General features: G+C 40.1%; 1 protein-coding gene across 1 annotated transcript; it reads left to right on the forward strand.

Moving 5' to 3' along the window:
- Positions 1–3,053: 3,053 nt before the first annotated feature.
- On the forward strand, positions 3,054–22,682 carry LOC104509639 (chromosome unknown open reading frame, human C7orf72; the record flags this gene model as incomplete). The annotated part of the gene is given in 9 exon segments (XM_010151652.1): positions 3,054–3,136; positions 5,206–5,279; positions 5,964–6,102; positions 6,568–6,635; positions 7,488–7,547; positions 8,053–8,109; positions 8,111–8,157; positions 18,959–19,067; positions 22,559–22,682. Coding segments are annotated over 9 exon segments (761 nt in total), but the record flags the coding sequence as incomplete, so codon positions are not given.
- Between the last annotated feature and the right edge of the window lie 345 nt (positions 22,683–23,027).

The following is a 23,027-nucleotide window of genomic DNA, read 5'->3' on the forward strand; positions in this document are numbered from 1 at the left end:
AATGGCCTACAGAAGGCTCAAGAATATCTGTGCTATTAAATAATTACCCATAGCACAATGAAATATGAATAGCATACTGCCTAATAAGCTTGTAGTTCATCTGGAAATAGTGCATAAAAACTCAGAAGAATCTCTCGAGGGCTGAGTGCCATTGAATAAAACAACCGTGGTTTCACTAAGGGTTTTATTATTTATCGTCCCTACAGTTATGTATTTCATGTTTCACTGTGTGTTTTTTTTTCACTTGCCCAATAGCAGAGTGATGCTACGTTTATTCAACAACTTTGTTCTATTTCTGCAGCTTTTTTTTTCATGCATGTCTTTCCAATATAAACTGATGGGGTTTAAGTTTATTTATAATTAATTTTCAGAGGGTGATTTGTAGCCTTTTCTTTCAAAGGAAGAGAGAGGAAGTAGTGTTAATAGGTTATATTTATTTTTCATATATAAAGAGAAGTAGAATAATTAAGCAAAGAACTAAGCAAAATAATCTGGGACAGTAAACCCTTCAATTATTATCCCTTGCTGGGCCCACTGAAGTCAATACTCTAATTTTAAAATATAAGAGGTCAGAAACAGTGCACACTTCGAATGACAGTAAGGTGCAGTGAAGCTTGTGAGACTGTTGGTTTTGTGAAACCTCTCTGCATATATCTTTACGTGGTGACATAGAATCTTACCTTTTCCTTTAAAAACAAAACACACGGTTCTGGCTTTCATGGTTTCTGGGAAACATCTTAGAGATGTGAATGAGTACATCTTCAGTTTCTGACTCAGAATCCTAACCAAAAATGCCCCAAATTCATTATCCATCACTGAATCCTGCGTTGTCAGATTAGGAGATTATTTTAAGTAAGAATCTGAAACCGACAGTGTCATTAAGATTGCCGTTAGTTAAAAGTGACACAGAGTTCCCAACTTGGATGAGAACAGATCATGCCATTTTCAATCCTGTGGACTGAGCAAATCATTTGGGGCATTGAAACCTCCACTAAGTTGATTTAAAGAAAAAAATATTTCAGTTTTTACACTAGATCTTTCCACTGAAAGCAAAAGGAGAAGCGAATGTTGGAAGATTAGTCATCCTAGCCGTAGGCCTTAGTGTTCAGGTGTCAAATTACAGCATACAGTGTGGGAGAAGAGGTCTATAGAGATGCATATGCACAATTATCAAAGCAATTTTAAAATTATATCATGTCCTCCTAAGGACATTGAGCTGCCATGGGTGTTTTACACATGCAACACAAGGAATAACAGTTGTAACCTTTAGCTGTTTAATCAGTGAACCATAGGAAGACTACTTTTATGGAACTACTAGGACATATGGACAGATATTTGAGCCATCTACCTCTTTACTGTAGAGGGCACTAGAACATGCGTACATATTAAGTAATGGCAATATTTCAGACATAAACCTAGTGAAAGCATTCCCACATGAGTACAAGCTGTAGATCTGCAGACAGCATTTAAACTTTGCAGAAAGTTGAGGCAATGAAGACGCAGCCACCAATTTTACTGCAAGCACATTACCTGTTTGAGACACTTCCCAAAAGAATTGTTTTAATTGGAGAGTGATTCAGTTTGAAAGTTCTTCACAGTTCAAAGGTCCACAAATTCTGTCAAGCTTTTCAAAAGCAGCAACTTAAAGTTATAGCACACTGTGCAAAATGTTCTTTTTTAAAAAAAGTCATATTTAAAAAAAGATCCTATTATTTCAGTACTTTCATATAGCATTGGGGTACTAAACTTGGTCTCTTTTACTGAAAGCTGTGATATTCGTTTAAACTCTGTCAGAGTGTTAAGTTCTGCAATAACTAATTTTGCATTCTACACAGTGTTTTTCAACTTCTAGTCTTTGAATTATTTTATACAAGTCATACCTAACATTTCTACAAACAACTAGGAAAAGTAACTATTGTGAATTAGCTTAAATTTGCTACATGAAAGTTTTCATATGGATTGGAAATTTTTAGGGGTCTGGAAGTGGACAGCAGTTTAAAAACTACCTAATAACTATGTTCTTGATACAAAATAATGGTTTCCAGTGTTCATAGAGTGGTGTGACAGCTGTGTGGCTCCCTACCCCTTCGGTATAGTACAATAAAATGCATTTAGAAATACACCCTTCCCAAAGTCACCAAAAGCATTATGCCAGTTAATGGCACAACAATTTGAATGATGCTCTCATACATATCCCTTACCTTATTTATAGGATTATTTTGTGGGTTTTATCCTGATTCCCTAAAGAGATAAGTTGTTTCCATTCATCTTGTTTATTTATCTATTGGTTCTCTCCTAATAACTTTTAATCCCATTGGCCAATTTCTGCCAAATTTGACGGAGGTATGAACTTCTCAAGGATAATAGCACCCCTGCAAGATATTTGAAAGTTGAGGTCTGGGGAGAGGAAAGACATAAATGAGTGTTCTTCTTGAGGGAGCTGAAACTCAGACATTACAACATCTTCCTATTTGGCCACAGCTCACTGCTCTCAGCATGTGTGTACTGTCTCACCAATCAGTACATATGTGACTCTACAGTAAGGGCAGGATAGGGCCTCTTGCTAGGTAAGCCTGACTTACGTTACCTGGTCAGAGTGAGCTCAAATTATTAGAATGTGACACTGGGAAAATGAAGGAGAGAGAGAAATGTCTTCAGGAAACCAGTCACCTATTGCTCATGGAACAGCTTGTTCATTGCTTTCAGAGTTAGCAAAGATTATGTAACTGTAGAAATACAATATGCAATTACTAGCTCAGGTTGCATGAACAAGCTTTTATTGTTGTTTGCTAATTTGGATACTTTCCTTTATACAGTTAGTACAGTACAAGACAATATGTGAAGTAGGCCAAACCACAGTCTTGTATGTTGTGATATTATTTATCACTTACTTTCATCTTCCATGTAATTTAATGTATTCTTGTGGAATTCTGTAATTCAGAGTGGTAACAGGTATTTGAACATTGGTACATCGATTTTTGTGGGAAGCTAAGAGTTGTTTAAAACAGTAAGGATTGCTGCAAATTGATTACCACAGTAGGAATTTCTTACAGGTTGGAGAACTCCAGTGAAAGTTGCTTCTGCTGTACCTGACCAAAACAAAATTTTTGCATTTTGTATGAATCCCAATCTCAAGGCAAGTGTCTGGTGTTATTGTAATGACAGAAAAGATACTTAAATTGTTTTGTTTCTAGTCTGATTTCCATTTAACATAATTTTGGCAGTGATTACAGTAGTGTAGTGAAATTGGACTTTTTCATTTCTTCATCTAATTATATTGAAATAAGGACTATTTTTCAGGTAGCTGTATGCTAGCATGACCCGATTTTAATGGTGGCCATCACTCCAATAATTTTAATTTTTTGTACTTTTACTGTTTAAGGCATTTAGACTGTAATGTGAGACTGATGCTACCAATATCAGTTATGTGTAACTGGAGACAGAATTAGAGCAAAAATGCCATCATGTCCAAACCCTCATATTTGGTATAAATCACATATACTTAATGCTTAGGTACTGCCTTATTTCGTGCAAGTCACAACCAAATATGTAAATCAAAAAACATCATAGCGCAGGTCTAATTAAGTCTTTCACATATTGAAAATGTAATGGCATCCTTCATCCTCTACACTGATGAAACTATGCATAGTCCTTAAGTTGTTGCACATGATAGAATAGAATAGAATAGAATAGAATAGAATAGAATAGAATAGCATAGAATAGCATAGAATAGAATAGAATAGAATAGAATAGAATAGAATAGAATAGAATAGAATAGCATAGCATAGCATAGAATAGAATAGAATAGCATAGAATAGAATAGAATAGAAGAGAAGAGAAGAGAACAGAACAGAACAGAACAGAACAGAACAGAACAGAACTATTTCAGAGCTGTAAGGGACCTACAGCAATCATCTGGTCCAACTGCCTGACCACTTCAGGGCTGACCAAGGTAAAGCATGTTGTTAAAGTTGTTAAGGACAGGCTTGGTGCATTGACCACCTCCCTAGGAAGCCTGTTCCAGTGTTTGACCACCCTCTCTGTACAGAAATGCTTCCTAATCTCCAGTCTAAACCTCCCCTGATGCAGCCTTGAACCACTCCCATGCATCCTATCACTGGGTAGCTGGGACATCAGCACCTCCCTCTCCACTTCCCTCATCTGGAATCTGTAGAGAGCTGTGAGGTCACCCTTCAGCCTCCTTTGCTCCAAACTAGACAAGCCCAAAGTTCTCAGCTGCTCCTCATGGGACATGCTTTCCAGTCTTTCCACAAGCTCTGTTGCTCTCCTCTGGATGCATTCGAGGACCTTCACATCCTTCTTAAATCATGGGCCCCAGAACCGCACACAGTGCTCAGGGTGAGGCCGCCCCAGCGCTGAATACAGCAGGATAATCCCCTCTTTTGGCTGGCTGGTTGTACTGTGTGTGATGCACCCCAGGGTGCGGTTTGCCCTCCTGGCTGCCAGGGCTCACACTGCTGACTCGGATGGAGCCGGCTGTCGGCCAGCACCCCCAGACCCCTTTCTGCAGGGCTGCTCTCCAGACACTGCTCTCCCAGTTTATATGTGTGCCCAGCGTCACTGCATCCTCGGTGCAGAATCCATCATTTGGACTTGTTAAATTTCATCCCATTAGTCATTGCCCAGTGCTCCAATCTATCTAGATCCCTCTGCGAGGCCTCTTTTCCCTCAGATGAGTTAACAGCACCTCCCAGTTTGGTATCAGCCAACTTCCTAACGATGCATTCAACTCCTGCATCCAGATTGTTGATAAATATATTGAACTGGACTGGCCCTAGAATTGAACCCTGAGGAACACCGTTTATAGCAATGAACATCATACCAATACATCAGCCATAGGTGAGGACTGCAAAGTGTGCTTGCTATGACATTTTATAAATAATGAAACACATGGAAAGCTACAATCCTGAGGAGTAGAGAGACAAGGGCATTCTATTAGTTTTAAAAATTGTATTCACTATATTAAGTTTTTCTTCCTGAGTAAAACTTGTCAGAAATAGATCCATTCTTGATCTTCAGTGCTGGCTGGTGATGTCTGTGAAAATGCATGTTTCACATTCTGATGCAAAGGAAGTTAGTAAACTGGGAAAATGCAGATACATACAGTTCACTCTTTACACAAGCAATCATGGTGTCATGTATATGGACAGCATTGCTTTCTGCCATGCATTTGATTTCTCTTAGGAATCAAGTGATCCTTCTGCAAGGTGGAGAGAAGAAAAAGCAAGGGACTATTTCTACAAGTCAAGTACTCAGAAGTGAGAAATAATTTCTTTTAAAAACAGGTTTTGCTTATCCTTTGGATGGGTGGTTTGGTTGGTTTTTTTTTTTCTGTCTTCTTTTTGCTATTATGCACCGTTAGGTAGCAGGATGTATGAGACGACAAACAATTTTTCTGTCACTTGGGACTTCTGGTGTTTTAACAGCATTTAACATAGGGTTCATCTCATGAACTTTAGTTATCTAAAAGCTTGCATCCAATCTGTGACTTTCATCCCCACTTCCTCTATAGGCAGTGAAAAGAAAATGGAGTTTCCAAAAGGGCATTCTGTGCATCTGTCTTAACGCCTGTCACAGGCATGATATGACTGGTGTCTAATCTCTATTTATGTCTCATCTCACTTAACTGATCATTCAAATTTAGACAAAATTAAACCCATCTTTACTGCAAGCTTATTGGAAGATAAACTACCTCTTTCAGTTAGTGAGTGAGAAAGTTTTAAAAAGAAAATAAGCCTGTGAAACTGTACCCTAACTACTTGTTCCCCAACAAGTAACATGTAATTCCAGGCTTTTCATTTCCCTTTAAACTAGAAATATACACCTTTGTTACTTTCTACATCCTTCTTTGTCATATAATTCCTTATTATCTAGCTACCAATGTCATTCACTAATAATTATACAGGAACCTTTTTATTTTCTTTTTTTTGTTGTTGATCTAGAGCTTATGAAGAAGTTCCTTGGGATAATATATTAACTGCCAAAATCCATCCTCCAGAACCAACAGTGGAAGTGTTGGCTGATCCTGTTTCCCAGCATTTCACAAAAAGGAGATACAATCCTGAACCTGAAATAAGCCAAGTCAGTGAACAATTACTTGCCAACTGGTTGTAGGTTTTGCTAATGAAATGTAGGCTAAATTTGGTGCAGGTCATGCACATAAACCCACAGCAACGTTTTCAAATACAAACAGTCCCAAGTGAGCATTTAAAGTCACCAGAACCCTCCAGTAATTGCCTCAAATTATTTCTTCTTTTTTTTTTTCCTCTCTCCCTCCCCTGTAAATGGGTACAGAAGAAGGTAGGCATGCACAGTACCAAAAGAGAGGATAAGGATATTGATGAAAAAACAGTTGATAGAACTGATGTTGTGATATAATAAAATTCATGTTAAGTTAGTTTACTGTGATTAACTGTAATAATTATTATTTTTACTAAACTGAAATTCAGTCCTGCAATTGGTTCTGATTGCTGTATGAAAATATATTAAACCAAATTATTAACTGGGTATTGTTGCCTTACAAGCAGCATCTAATTATGATTTTAGGTTGTTGGAGGCATCTGGGACAGATTTCAAACAAGACCTTTTACCGCTCCACAGAGACCTGTTGTTTTGTAAGTTTCATTTTTTGGTGAATATGATGGTCCTCTGATCACTTCCTTTATGAAGTCTGCATGCAGTTAATTATTTCAGAAAACTAAATTCAGCAGCATTCTGAGAGAAGCAGTTAATTTTTAAAGAAATCTTGCTTATACTAACCTAGGAAATGGTCTGAAGTCCCAGTATTTGAGGATGGAAATTAAAAGTCAAGATTGTTGGAGCAAGTCCAGGTGAGGCCACGAAGATGCTCAGAGGGCTGGAGCACCTCTGCTATGGGGACAGGCTGAGAGAGTTGGGCTTGTTCAGCCTGGAGAAGAGAAGGCTCCGGGGAGACCTTATTGCAGCCTTCCAGTACCTGAAGGGGCTACAAGGAAGCTGGGGGGGCACTTTTTGCAAGGGCCTGTAGTGACAGGACAAGGGGTAAAGGGTTAAATTGAAAGTGGGGAGATTTAGATTAGATATCAGGGAAAAAATCAGAGTGGTGAGGCACAGGAACAGGATTCCCAGAGAAGCTGTGGATGTCCCATCCCTGGGAGTGTTCAAGGCCAGGCTGGATGAGGCTTTGAGCAACCTGGTCTAGTGGAAGGTGTCCCTGCCCATGGCAGGGGGGTTGGAACTAGATGGTCTTTAAGGTCCCTTCCAACCCAAACCATTCTGTGATTCTATGATCCTGCCTGCCGAACTGGGTTGTTTAACATTTATGCCAATCTAATCATTTACCATGTTTTTTTTACCAAATTCAAATGAGCATTGATTGCATCACTCCAAGAGCAAAACCTTGAATTGTCACCAGCTTTCTTTTGAGACCTCATAAATATTCTGTCAGAATATTCTGTCTGGTGATTGATCTGTTTTGTCTTTAACAGTGTAAGCCGAAGCTCTCGAACCTGTCATATCCCTTTGTATACATAAGTACAATGTCCCTGGTTTGTTTCTACTTTCTACACTTTTGATCCAGGCAATCCATCTCTCATTTTCTGAAGCAAGAGTTGTAGATGGCCTGTGTTATCTAATCTTAAGATGTTTTCTGGTGCCAAGGGAGAGCATGTGCTGAGTCTCCTCTGCTTGCGGGTGACTCCAGCCTGTAAACTAGAAATCAGGATCCATTATGTCCTCTTTGGAAGACTATCCCAGTCTGATTATGGGCATAGCCAAAAGAACAAGAGATGACATATTTCTATATTTCCATTCTTCCCAAGCCTTCTCTCTGCACATATGTACTAGAGCTGTCATGTGCTGCAAGTTCAGCAGATTATTGTTTTCATCTTGGGACATGCCAAGCATACAGGGCAGTTCACCTCCATGTTTTTTCTTGTGGATCATTTTAATAAATAACTAGAAATTTGGAGCATGCAGTGTATGGTTCAGCTGCCTCCACCAGATGTCTTATGAATAATGCACATATCTCTCATTTCCTTTCTATCCAAACAGTAACTGTGTTGGTGCAGTAAATTTCGAAGACATTGACAATCCTGATGGAGAATTAATCCCACAACCACGTGCAAACTTCTAAGCCTCGCTACACAAGCACTGCACAGTATGTTTCTCTTATTAGCATGATTTTGATACTGCCTCTTGAGTTCTTGTTACTTGGAAGAGGGTGAAAAACTCAGATCTGATCCTGGTCCAAAAAAATGGAAAAAAATGGGGAAGGGACGCTCCTTATTCTTTTTAATAACTTGAAGGGGTGTTGTAAACAGAGGAAGCACAGTGAGCTTTCAGATTTGAGGTTGAACTTGAAAAGTCCTTTTTAATACCTGAGTCAGTCATAAATGGCCTACAGTGGTAACTGCCTACAGTGGTCAGTGAAGGTCTAAGGGACCATGCAGCCTGTGTATACAAAATTAGTCAAGGAAGCTGATACAAGATGGGCAGAGAGATGTCTACTAAGATGATGGTGTCACAGTTTTTGTTCATCTACTTGTGTTATGGTAAGCTTAAATGCAACCTGTTTTGACTAAGTATGAATTTATCATAGAACATGAAGGCCTGATACTTTATTATATCACATTACTGTTATAATTTCAGGGAAATTATGCTCTTAACACCATTCATCACACTTTTCAACCAGAAATGTTGATTGGGGTTTTATTTCCACCCAGGAGTTGCGCTGTGGTCCAAGTGACCCTGCCATCCGTCTCATACAGAATGGTCATAATGGACTGGCAATAATTGACTGTCAGACCAAAAGCTACCCTTAGCGTGCCCGTCCTGGGAACTAAAAGCTGCCTGTGGTAGCGCCAGTGCAGGTGTCTTGGTGTAATGAACCTTTCACGATCAGCAGACTCTGAGCTAGGCTGGGATGGAAATCTGGGTAGACACTCCCTTCTGCTGTTAACCTTGCTAGGCTATTCGCACAAACAGGCTTTAAGAACTCAGCAGGCACCTTGCCCCTTTTCTCAATTGAGAAAGGCTGCATGTGCAGCTAGTCTGAGGACATCTGCTAGCTCCTACCCCAAAATACCCAGCTCATGGTTCCTAATGATGATGAGACTACCTAACACAGGTACTCCTGTGAGTGCCCAGCAGCAAGAATAGATTTATGTTACACTGAAAGCTCAGGTGGGGAAGACATGGAAGAGAAGGTTCTGAGTTTCGCATGCACCAGGAATTTCTGCTGATGCAATGCTGAATAGAGTCCTTGAGTCCTTACTTCCAAAAAACCTGTATTTATTTTCAAACGATGGCATACTTTCATACTTAAAATGCTTCCTGTTCTTTATTATTAATAAGAGGTCTATTGGGTAGAAGTACGTGTGCCATTCTTTGATGGGTAGTATGACTTCAATATTGCCATGTTACAAATGTGTGATTTTAACTGCAGCCACTAGATGTCCTTTGAGTTTGCAAAATCTCCCTGAATGCCATTAGGAGCGCCTGACTTTTCGCTAGACCACCAGCTTAGACATGCAAACGTTTTCACTTTAAGCCTTTCCTATAGTTGTCTTTAGCAGCTTGAGCTGCTATTACGCATTTATTTGCAAACCTTTGGGAAAGTAAAACGCTAGAAGTAGCAACATAATGGTAAGAACTAAAAATGGTAAAGCAAAAGAGGAAAGAGGCTGTTCTATTTACTTCATCAGATTATCTCGTTGCATAGGCCTTTTCCTTCTGTCCCTTTTGTGGTCTTGCACAGTCCACATTTGTGAGGGAGCTACAGAAGAGATACTCTGCTGGGGGAAGCAGGAGAAGAGAAACTGTAGAAGTATTTCCCTCTGTGTTCTGAAGAAAAGGCATAAGACTGGGCCTTAGTTATGGCAGAGTATGTGCTAAACATTCCTAGTTGCTGGGAGCTACCTTGGAATTTCTGAGTTCCACCTAAAGTCTGTTCATTTCTGTTCCTTACATCATCTTCAGGGAGAATGCATACCCTTTTGTGATGCATCACACGCAGCCACACTTGTGGGGAATGGCACATCATTCTTCGCACAGCTTTCCCATTACAGCAGTATGTTCACAGGCAAAATAAGGTACTAAGCACTGTACTGATGGTCAATTTTGACCCATATTACTCCGACCAAACCTATTAATGTCAAGCTTTTATTTGCATAAAGTACCACTGTGATTGTTTTATCTCACCTCCTGCACAAGTCATCTGATTTCTCACAGCATTCATCTAATGTGTAACTTCTGCTTGAATTAGAACACAAAATAGTATACAGTGATTACTGAGAAATGTGCTTTAAAAATACAGCACGCATAGCATACATAGAGGTGCTGAACAGAGATTTCTGAGTTTGAAGGGAAGTTAGCAGAGCTATTAACCCTTAGTTCTGTCATGTCATACTGCTGTTTGACATGAGATCTGGAGAATAGAAGCTGATGTGCTGCAAACAGACAGACATATTGTCTGCAACTATTTCCAGCATATGGTATCATGGTGAAATTATAACTTTGAGCAACAGGTTCCTTATTTCCTTCTCTTATATTCTCCATGTCATTTTCCTGGTTTGTAATGAGGGAGGCCATGAGTTTCATTGATTTCTGGCAACCAGGAGACCAAGAGCTCTGAGACCTGAAAGATTTTGGCATCTCAAAGATGTGAAAAACTCAATTCCAGATGAAAAATTCTATTAAGTTCTTCACAGAGTATATTTATGCTCTATGGCTTCTATGATTTTAAGCAGAAGGAAGAAGGAAGTCAGAAAGAAGACATAAAAGTGATCCCTATAAGTTGCTGGGTTTTTTTCTTTGTGTGTTTGCTATTAATTCTGGAAAGATGTGTAAAGGTGTTACAGCTGCAGGACTCCCACCAGAGTCCTCGAGAAGTTAGATACATACTTTGGATTTAGAAACCTAAATATGCTTTACAAGTCTGTAAAATGTAAAGATATCTTTGTAGGTAGTCACTTTCACTCTTTCATGGACTAGCAGTTGCACTTCCTGCCGCTCGCACTTGGGCAACAGCATCCGTACTCAGGCATTACTCCAGAGTCAGACACTGTTCTTCCTCAGACCATGCAAGAGAGTGGTTGCCATTCAAATTAGCAGCAAAGCTGAAACTAGCTAAGAGTCATCTGTCATGTAATTTTGCAGAGACAAACAGGAAGAGTGGTGAACCTGGGCATGTTTTGTATGTTACCCTCGTGCCCACCCTCTCTTCCTTTTGGCAGAACAGGAAACCATCTTCTGTTTTTCTTTTTTTTTTTTTTTAAGGAATTAGAAAAAAGATAAGTTGTGAATTAAGCTGCAGTTGAGCCTAAAAGCCTCTAGTATAAGAAAGATCAGTGATGTGAAAGGCTGCTGTGTGTGTACCCAGCACTTAGATAATACTCTGAAGTCCTTACCATGCAATTTGGAAGTCTTACAGATGGGAATCCAGGTGCAGTGGTTTGCCAAATCCCATTGGGAATCTGTAGCACTGTTAGGAATGAAACTTCATGTATCCTCAGCCGTAGCCTATGCCTTTTTTCTTTTTTTTTTTTCAAACACTGAGCTTTAAGCTACTGAAATGGTGCTTTGCTGAAACTTGGTTTTAAAAAATAATTAGCACAGAATGATGTGAATATTTCTTAAAAGTTCAGGTGAGACACAAGTGAAGACTTAGGAATCTAAGTAATTTTTTATTCAGTTTTTCTCTCTCGCTCAGACATCGAATAGCTATGAGAATCTTCACATGTAAAAAACCATGTCATAAGTGCTGTGACCCATCTAGAAGTGTAAATTTATGAATCTGAACTTATTAATCATAACTATGTTCATGATCTGGTGTCAGTCTAGGGTGATCAGTGGGAATTTCCCTAAGGGAGCTCTGAAAGTGCTTTTATCAGGTCAGACTCTTCATCTTTGCACTTGACCAACGATTCTGGATGGTAATTTAGTTCCTCGCATTCTCTTCCAGGCTTTCATTAAAGCCTGTCTTGGGGGGAAGGGGTCAATTACATCATCCCTTGGGGTCTGTTCCAGCCCTGGAATGTAGCATCATCATTCTTAATAGCTGTGATTTGTGTATGTAGTCCTGAATCTGCTTTAGGATGGACGTGTTCCTCTGTTTCATCCTTGGTCATGTTGTTACGTATGCCCAAAAGCTGGAATCTTCCATCATTTCTTTGCCAAGAGCGACATACAAATCTTTTTTTTTTTTTTTTTTTTAACAAAAGCCAGTCAAAAAATTAGGAAGTTGTTGTGAAGGAGCACTCTGAAAATCCCTTTCCAAGGCAGTCCTTTTTCACCAATAGAGCTCAAAAAATCTTTTATAAAGCTTACCATGATCTCATTCTACAGCTCAGTGCTCCATCAAGTGGACTACGTTGTCAGAGCACAGGAGCTGTACGCTTGAATCTTGCCTTTTTATGCCACTAACTAGGCAAGTTCCAAATTGAATGCTTTGATGCTTTTTTGTATTTTCAGTATAAGTTGCTTGTGTGATTTTGTTAGGTACACAGTGGATCAAGTGGCTTCTATTTTATTTCTAAATTTACTAATTTTTTGTGCATAGCTTCTTTTTCTTGGGGTTTTTCCCCTACTTTATCTACCTGTCTGCCTACTTTAAACTCTCTTCTTGTTTTGCTTTCTTTTCTTTGAAACCCACAAAGTGGGTTGGAATTCCAACTCATTGGAATCAATGAGTTGAAGTTATCTGCTTAACAAGATTTCCTGAGCAGGGATAGAATTGGGTATCTGTTCATACATTTTGCAGAACTGACACCTCTGCAAGTTGTGTTAGAAGACTTTGGAGTGTTGATTATGTCTTTTTTCCTTGGTTATTTCTTCTTTGTTTCTTACTGATTTGATTATTAGTTATTCCCTTATTTATTTATTTGTGGAAGGTGAATGCTACATTTGGTTTTATATGTCACATAGCTAACCATAATTTAGGTAGGGAAGCAACTGAGATCTAAAGGGTATGTTTTGTGCAGCCAGCCAGGCTTTCAAAAATAGCTCGGCAACCACGCCTGAAAACCAGAATTCTGAAAGAGCTCTCATTCTGTGTGCACGTTGATTGCTAAGCTCCTGTGAAAATCTGGCCACAAACACCACAATGAAACTTTTAGGTGCCAAGCACTTAGAAAAATCTGATCCCCTGTGTGTAACTGCTGCTCTAACGCTTGTGTTGTCTCAAGGAAGAGGAGGATGGCTTGAATTCTGAGGAAACGCTGTATTTTCAGCTCCCTTGGGCAAGTTACACAGGGGAGAAATCTTCACGCCACAGCTACAGTGACTTCCCGGAAGGCTCATACTCCTCAATTCTCTGGGCACTTTTGAGAGGCTCTATGTCATTAGTAAGTGAAAATAAGTAATGACCCAATTAATTCTTTCATGTTATTAACAAGTACATTGAAAAAAATCTCTTTCTTATTCAGAAGTGCATTTTGAACCTAATAATTTTGAAACCCCTACAGAAACTGGCTTTACTGCTTCATATGGATTCCCCACATAATCATCGGTTGTTCTCTTTTTCTTAAACATCTTTATAGGCATATTATATTGTATAATTCTCCTCCACCCCTGGTCACCAGCTTTTTCCTTTGTTGGCCTCTTCCCCAATCAGCTGCTAAAACAAGGTTATGCTCTGTGTTTATTTTAGATCTGCAGGTGTTTTAAGGGTCAGTGGAAAAAAGCCTCCCACGCCGGCGATGGGGATTTCCTCTGTAGCGTTCTTCGGCAGAGCTCTGGTAAACACTCAGTCTGACAGGCACCAACAGCTCTCCTCCTTGGCATTGTTAGAATTTCCTTGCACCCTGCGTGAGTTAGCAGTACCCAGGGTAGTCATAGCGTAGCACACAGTGGATTCCAGCGTACACAGCAACAGTTCATATCCATCAAGAGTTATATCTGCCTCCTGCTTTCCTCTTTTCTGTGTCTTTTGTATTATAGCACGGCAGCTTCCTGATTGCTCACTGTGGTACTTACTGCAACCTACCTCTTGAAACTGGACAAAAGGAGTTAGGAGTTAGGAGAGATATTATGTATTCTTACTCCACATTAAAAACCTCTGTCTCCAGAATTCAGTAAAAATCTGGCAGTCATCAGCCTTTTAGAACTTGGTAGTCATAATTCATCAGATCTCATAATACACAGCAGAGGGCAGTGCTTACACAATGCATGTGTATTCTAGCAAGATGAGGTTTACTTAGCACCACTGTTGAAGCAGCAGCTAATTAATTGCCATAACTACAGTAGGTTATGGTATTATTTTTTGAAAGATGAAGACTGAGGAGGCTGAAGTGTCTTGTCTGAAGCCACAGTTGTCTGTGTCATAGAGAGGACAGGATCTGACCAGAATCCATTTCTAGAAGCAGTTGATTGAAATGGGAACTTAATACGTGTAGTTTCTAAGAAGGTAAGATCCTAAGTGTTTCAAGTCCTGCAGTTCTTGCACAAAGCTGTTCTCTGAAACTACCATTTATTCTTGGTTTCTCAAGAACATTGGGCAAAATGCTACTATCGCATCAGTATATCTGTAGCAACTTCAGTCATATTTCTTCAGTGCAGTCAGCTCCCAACTGACTGTGCGCATGCATCCCTTATCATTTCAAGTTACCACAGAAACCTCACAGGCCACAATTAGCTGGGGACAGGACCCTCTGCAGCCTTGCACCTTGCGTAGTCATCTTCATGGGCTGCCTGAGAGCTTTCCCACAGTGGACCTTTTCTTCAGAAACCGACAGCTTCTCCACCATGTGTGCCTTTTCAGTGATTTTCCAGTTTGAGTCATTGGGGGTGTTAAGGGTGGGGGATGCTAAAATATCCTGCTTTGACATTTTCCAAATGAGATTTTAGTGCTTGTTTCTGAAAAATATTACCCCTTACCAATAAAGGGAGTTGAAAAAGTTGAAAGCAGAATAAAACTGTTTGAGATTGTAGAAACAAAATGTCCCAGTTCAACATGATTCAAAATATACCATTTCAATGGCTTCATCCTTTTAGAAACCCCAAACCCATTCGTAAATACCCATTCCCTAGCCTGCTTTGATAGCTGAGGGAGAAGGGTTTGAAATGCAACCCTGAGTGCTCTGTTCAGAAATCCTGTTGGTCCCATTCTTCTCTGCATGGAGCACCTTGTTTTGACTTCGCAAGTTCTCTCAGGTATATTCATTCTTTCCCGTCACAAGAGACTATGCATTGAGTTTCCTGACAGAGACTCACGTCTGAGGCAATTTTACCACAGGTTATTCTGCTTGGCAAATAGGATCGTGGAGCAAAAGAAGGGACACAAATGTGTGAGATGTCCATCTTCCTGGAAGGGAAGTAACGTGGAAGCCAGTTGCAAGTCTTCATGCCCTGTGAGTGAGACCCGAGAGGCCTGTATTATGACTGCAGTGACCGGAAGAGCTAATGATTTATTCTGTTTACATAGTTCTATGAGATTTACACAACAGTGTTTTTAAGAAAGAATAAGATGTTAGGAATTCTTTGCTTCTAAGTGCAAGGTAAGAATCTACCAGATTGCTTTCACTAGACAGAATTTTTGCACATAAAACTTGGATACCTCAGTCACTCTAGATAAAGTGCTAGATCCAGGATTTTGAAGGATTACAAATTATCTGGGGGAATCTTGATTTTGGTTCCATAAAAAAAAAACCCAACAGCTGACATGGAATTTACATGGCAAGCCTGGGCATCCAATGCCCTGCAAACATCCTAGAACATCACTTCCAGCTGCTGCTTCAGACTAGTATGGGTGCCCTGCGTGTCCTGTGCTACTGGGGGTTATCTCAGATACCTTAAGGCATCTCAAATAGCTCTAAATGCCAGTATGGGTGGCCAACTAAATTAAGGCCACGCTGTTTTTCCTGAACACTCCCAGGTAATAAAAAACTTCAAAGACATCCTGAGATGGCCGTACGAAACAGAGGCACACCGTAGCAGAGGCACTCAGAATCACTTACCTTACACCTGAAAAATCTTAGAGCTTGCAAAGATTCGACTGTCAACACTGTGTGTTTCTTACTGTTGGGATGAAGAGCTGCGAGCATGATAACAAGGAAGTGTATGAACAAGAGAGATGTCATGGTTACAGAAAGCAAGCTTGATGACGACAGCATAACCACAGAGGAGTTTTGTGTGTCGCCCAGTGGTAGCCTGGCACTTAGCTGTTTTCTTTGGCAGCAGCAATCTGGTTTAGCAGCTCATTAGAGAAAACACGCAAGAGCTAGACATCATGATCCAAAAACAAAAAACCAAAGGGGTATTTTTTTTAGCCTTAGTTTCTTCTGCTTTATCACATACATAACCGCAGCACATTTTTGCATCTTCTTTGCAGGTTCCCAGGAGAGCAGCTGCTTTACCGTAGTGTAAGCTTTCTTACTATCCTGGTACTTTTAGCTTCTCCCTGCCTGTCTCTCTTCTCTTCCAGGGCTACATCCTTCCCACATGCTATGAATACACCAACTTCTGCCAATTCTTTCTAACAGACAGTCTAGAACAAATCTTCCTCTTGGGTCATCTCTCAGGCTCAATTTTTGGATAACATTTGGCCATTTATGATGCTTTTCTCTTTCCTTCTAGTTTTGCAGGTTTTAAAGGTCAGAAGATTTTATCAATCTGATGCCTCACAGTGCATAATGTATTTGAATATCACCAAAGCTGTATAGTTATTATGTGAGTTAACTCCAAATAAGCTTATAAAATGTTGCAAGCTAATATGGAGCTTCTTCTTGTGATCACCTTCTCTTCTCTGTAACGCTCATAGAATTTCAAGTCAGTCAACAGAATTTCTTTATTACATGTGACAGATGTATCTCAGTGTGTAGCACATCACCAGCGTAATAAAGCTCTGTTCATAGTCTAACCGATTCCTTCGAAGTGCTATCGCGTTTCCAGTTTTGGCTGAATGCATGTGCTTATTCTCTCACCCCTCCCCATGTCCATTGGGTTCTCCAGTGGATCCCTGCATCTGCAGACGAAAATTTCTGCACAGTTACTTCAGCTGCACATAGCCTGACAATTCTCTACTTCGACATGAAAAAACGAATTTCTCTGCCAGCCATCCTGTCCAGTTCTCAAAATATGCTCCACTGCTCTATTATATTTTCAGGCCTACTTATTACCCTTGCGTGGCTGCTATCAAGACAGAGAGCAGGTTTGTTATTTGCTCAGCCAACGACTTGGCAAATCCCTATAGGTAACAGCTTCCCAAGTGCTACAAAACGGGTGCACTGATGCTGCCAAGCCATCTTCTCTGGAGGGTCATGTACTGGAGCACAGGCCAGGGAATAACGCAGTGCAGGAACGTATGGGTTAGTGCAAGGCTATTCCAAAGTAAGATGAAGAACTAGATAGACTTTCTGCTAATGATGGGTACAAAGACTACAACATATACCAGCAATGCCCCTGGGGCAAGTACAGTTCACCCACAGCCCTTTGTTAGAACTGTGGTAGGTAGATACAGCATTTTGTCATTACCTATGCTATTCTGGTGAGGAATTTTAGAGCAGAGCTTCCTAGTACACAGGTCAAAGATTTTTCTGATAAACCACATCTTGCACATATATCCAGTTTTGCAACCAGTTTGCTGAACTCAGTTGAGGAGAAGTAGCTGATCAGCTGAAACTAATAGCTCTATGCATTTTGTAATTAAAGGAACTCTTTGTTTTTACCCAGAGTACAGGGGAACAAAAAATACCTCAGAAATTATTTTAAAGGAGGCACTGTTACCATTCATGCGGTCTGAAGACCCATAAAGAACTAACGAAGGCAAGGTGTACAATCCCAAGTATGTAGTTGATTCAGTGTGTGGAACAGCCTGTCATGAGCTCTTCCCTCTCCGTGTATGGGCAGTGTGGATATATGTATAATTCAGCAGCCTCCTATTTTCTGCTGCCAATACAAAACGGTACTGATGACACCCTCTGAATAACTTTGTGCTGCAAGTAACTATCATACTGGGGGTTTAGACTGCTATATTTTTCAGCTTCATGGATTTTCTCTCTGAATTCATATTAGTATCTTCTTTGGTTTTGGTGTGGAGTTTTTTTAGTGGTTTTTTTTGTTTGGTTGGGGTTTTTTTAAATTTTGTCTCTCTCTGCTTCATCTTTCAGCAATTACTATCAAACTGTTTTGTTGTGCTAACTCAAATAAGTAGAATTCTTTCCTCCATCTCTTTAAGGAACTTTCTTTTTTAATTTCATGTTAAAACTTAACATTAGAATTAAGAAAAGTCTTTACTATTCCAATATGTGGCACATACTGTCTCAGTCCACTGGTGTACTCAAGCTAGAATTTCATTTGATGTGTCTAAGCAGTGTTAATAATATTACATATAAATAAAATACTTTCTTAATAAGTTCACAGATTCACAGATTCACAGGATGGTAGGGGTTGGAAGTAATGTCTAGAGATTCTAGGGGAAGTTTAGAGAACTTCAGAATCATTTAAGAAATTATTTGTGTTTTAGATCATGAGAAATCACACCCATTGGCATAAAGCCTGCTACCTAAATTCTATGAAGAGGGAACCTAAATGAGAGCTAATTCTGTATCACATTTTAAAAGATTTTCCCTGCTTTTTGTGCTCTTTGCAAACCCTGTGACCCCATTTGTTCTTTGACATTAAATGTTGCTTGTAACCATAAATACCGTACAGATATTTAACCTACACAACTTGGGGTGGGGTGAGGAAAAGTCACTAAAGAACTCACTTTTACCATGTCTAACCAAAGTTTTTAGGTCATGTTATCATCTAGATCCTCACAAAGTTGTTTCACAGATCTTAAAGAAGCTGTGCCAGTTTATACATTCTAAGGGCTGCTCATTATATTAGGAAGAGGTTTTACCCCATCCGTCTTTGATAAACACTAGCTATTTTAGAAATAATCTGGAAGTCATATTGCAAGCCTATAGACATTTAATTTACTGTTTCTCTTACCTCCACCCCCCTTTAACTTTTTCCTCTAACACTCCAAATATCCCTGGATACACTGGCAAGCTTCATTGGTCAGCAACCCATCCAGCAAATTCTAATCTTCCATCAACGGCCCTGTCAGTAATTGCACGAATGCATGGGTAGGTATGGGGTATATTTCTCTGTTTGCTCAGAAGGATTACAAGGAAAATCCTAATTGCATTTATTTAGTTAAAGAACAATTAAATGATTATCATGACATTCCATTGGCTTAAAACATACAGAACAGTTGGGGGTGGATCCCACCACATTATTCTCATCCTCATCTGAAATGCTTTTGAGGTTTTAGGATTTTTTTTGGACATTGTAAGGTGTGTATTAGGAAGGTAGACTAACACTGAGGTAAATTACAATTTCTAAATGTGGATTATTTCTACACTGAGAAATTTTTTTCTTCAGCTCTGGTTGTTAAGTCATGACTTAAGTGACATTTTGGTTTTGATTGACTGATCTGTGTGTGTTTTGAAAGAGACCCATGAATGTCAAAGCTTAAAATTCCCCAAAGAAAAACACATGGTGGTGTGTTTCCAGAGTGGTGTTGGCAAACTTACAAAATGGCTATTTGCTATACAAAGACAGTTGTGAAAAATGGGTGGGTTTACTCAGAAGGCAGTGAGAGGCAAAATCATGCCATGCACCACACCGATGCAGCCCAGGACGCTGTGGCTATGAAATCATCATAGCCCCCCATCACCGTTGTGGATACCTCATAAAGTGAGCTAATAATTCTTATTCTTCTCTTGCTCTTCCGTACAAGGCTTGTTAAAACTATGGGTCAGGATAAGTATTTAGGTGTCTAACTCTTCTTGGTTTCAAAAGAGCTGGACACCTCTGAACAGCTGAAAACCCATTTTCTTTTCATTCGCACAAAGAGCTTCTGACGTGGGCAAAGACCAACCTAGCCTTTCTCCCAGTAGCTTCAGAATAGCTTAACAGCTATCTGGTTCCCTCTCTCCTTTATGTTTTCATGCTTCAGATTCTGATTCCTTGTTACCCATAATAATCTAGGACATGGTGACACTATCCCAAGTTTCCATGTTTTCCTGAGAAATTTATCTTCCATTAAACTGTTTAATTGGCCTTAGAATTGTGTTCAAAACACATCCAAGCTTCTTTTTCAGCACTGCCAGTGGAAAGTATGCAGAAAAGGCTTGCGGAGCATTAGGGAGCTGCCCGGATTTTAAAGAATCCGCCTCTTCAAGCATATCATGGTTGTGAGAAATGCACTGACTCCCATTTCTGCTGCCCTCCATCCGTTCACCCCTGCTCTTTTTCTCTTGTGGTTACATGTAGAAAATGGGCAGTCGCCTGTAGTCACCATGTGCTGAATGAAAAGGCAGGACAGAGTCTGGGGTCTCTGCAGGCTCATAAAGCTGAAGTCGGAGCAGCCTGATGCAGGCCTGACTTGCTTGTAAATGTCACAGGCAAATAAAAAGGCAGTCTTAGCAAAGCTCATTGACAGACTTCAGACAGATACCAGATTTCAAGAGCAGAGAGGCAGACGCCACTGTGATCTAAGAAAGGAAAACACATCTGTTACTTCCTTTTACTTTCCACAGGTGTTACTGTGGGTGTAGTTCATGGTGGTGGAATTTTCTCAGTTTTCAGTGAATAGCAAAAACGGGTCTCTCATCCTGTGCTAATAGAGGCTTTCCAGAGCTGGGATGTCATCCCTGGACATTTTTGAAGTAGGGTGTATAGGAAACAGCTAGCAGGCATGAACATACCCGCACACTGCCAACCAGGTTTTACCACCCTTAGTCTGAGCTGTAGTACATTCCCCGGGGGGGTAGAACCACTGGTTGCAAAACAGCCCTGGTTTGCTTTCTCTGGGGCTATTTGTGGAGTAAGATAGTGGACCGTAGCCCCCTGTGAAACTGCTATGTAAAACGACTAAGGATGCTGGGAATCCACACACACACCCCCCCAACATTAGTTAGTTATGCCCACAAAGGAGACACGTTTAACATTTGATTCTTTCCCTTTGTGAAACAAGTGATAAAAGTCTTGATTTCAGTGGTCCCAGGTCAAGCTAGACTGCAGTGGAGAGGTGAAGAGAAGAGGAACTATTCCAGGAATTTGGGTTCAGACTACCTCAGTTCGCTTCCACATACATTTCATGTAGGGCATGATCTCATTCTTACTGTTTTTAATATGGTGGCCCCTTTCTTTTTTCTTTTTGATCATTCTCAAGCCATGACTGTAATGATTTCTCAGAAAGTAGCAAGCAACTGCGTGGTGGATGTTTTTATAGCTGCTTTATTTGACGTGTCTACAATATACGGTCAGTCTCCTGAAGAGGCTCTCAGAGGGACTCTCTTGCCTACTGCTAACATGGTCTAATAAATGTTCCTGTCAAAAGTATCAGCAGTAGCAGATAGATCAGGCAGCATGCAACCACTTCTGCACACTGTCGCTCGAAGGAAGCTTCCACAGTATGTGGGGCAAAAACCTTCATACCTGTTTTAAGCACTCTGAACTCAACAGGATTGTATGGGATACACAACAGCAGAAATATGGTTTCTTCATCTTTGAATATGCATAGTATTTTTACATGTCAAGCTTTACTGATGTGATTTTATTGTATTTTTATTTCCAGGTAATCGCAGGTTGAAGTCAAAAAGTTAGGTTGCCAAGTCCTCCAATGCAATTAAATTCTGGCAGCATTGTTTAGCTTTTGCATAGGAAGAAATGTTTTATGTGCTGGTTTGTGTCCATTTGCATTGTGAGCTGTGTGGAAATGCATTTGCCTTGCCACATTTAATCTAAGGTCGTGCTGGAACTGGTTTGATTTTAGAGAGGCAGATTGCACCTTTTGCTTTGGAGGTTTCAGAAGGGATCTTTAGGTCAGAAGAGAGTATGTTTGGAGGGTGAGTGAACAAGAGACTCTGTGGTCAGTTCAGTGTCTGCTTTGCTTTTGATGAGGTGTTTTGCAGCAGAGGGGCTGCACCAACTTAGGCTGTAAGTATAAGAATATTTATAGTGCTTCTTCCTGTAAAAGTTTACAAGAATGTCCAAAATCTAGCAGAAATTGTTCCCTCCCAGACTGTCCCCATCATATTTTCTAATCCATATCCCATTGTTCTGTACCACGAGGACTGGGCATCTAAAGCAGGCATGCCGTAGTGCCAGCAAAGTTTTTTTTTCGGGGCTTGAAAGCCAAAGCTCCAGCACCACCAGACTTAGCCCTCCGGGCACCACAGGGCCTTATATGCTTCAACGCATTCGGCATGCTCACAGCACTTCTCCAGAGTGTGCAGGTTAGTTGTGAAAGCAACTGTGTGCGTCCAAGAAAGGCTGAAAAGAGACAGGATGCAGAACATACCTTTATTACAGCTGCTGTAGGGATCTGTCTTTCAGCCCCTTCCATATATCCAGAAAGTAAGATTCAAAACTCTTAGTAAGATTTGCCGGCATTGCCCATTAAGTGGGCTTATTTTAATACTATGGAATATTGGAAATTATTGATGTACTCTCAGGCCAGTGGGCATAACTGTTTATGAAGAATGTACCAAGAAGGAAGAAGATGGAATGTTTAGCAATATGAGAACACGTTTTAGAAGTCTTCTTTTCTGTCTTTCTGTGACTGCAGATACACAACGAAACACAGAAGCTCATCTCAGTATAATCACCAGGAAGCTTTTTCTCAAATGGTGACTCTACTTAGTCCTCAGAATTCTTTCAAGAAGAGAGAACAAGAAACTGTTAGAGTCTAGAAAAGTGCCAGTCCTTTTTACCTGCCTGCCTGAGAGCCTCAGTGTCTGAGAGTGAGGAGGAAGGAAGTGAGTGAAGATGTGTGGATACTTTAAATACGGAACAAAAATAAAATAACATAGAAGTGGGTGTTTGTGGTAGTCTTTATTACATTATTCTCATATTTATGACTTACTGGCGTTGACAGTTAAAACCAGACCAAAAACAAGAGGAGTCCTAAGTCAAGGGCTTGAAACTTGCTTTCTGTACTGTATTGCCTTGTCAACCAAGGTAGAAAATGATGCAGTATCTATTCCATCCACTGACATAGGTATTTTGTGTATGTGTGTATATATACGTAGTCTTTA

The sequence above is a fragment of the Eurypyga helias genome, unplaced genomic scaffold (genome assembly GCF_000690775.1).
Source record: "Eurypyga helias isolate BGI_N326 unplaced genomic scaffold, ASM69077v1 scaffold41445, whole genome shotgun sequence".
In the NCBI taxonomy this organism is placed as follows: Eukaryota; Metazoa; Chordata; class Aves; order Eurypygiformes; family Eurypygidae; genus Eurypyga; species Eurypyga helias.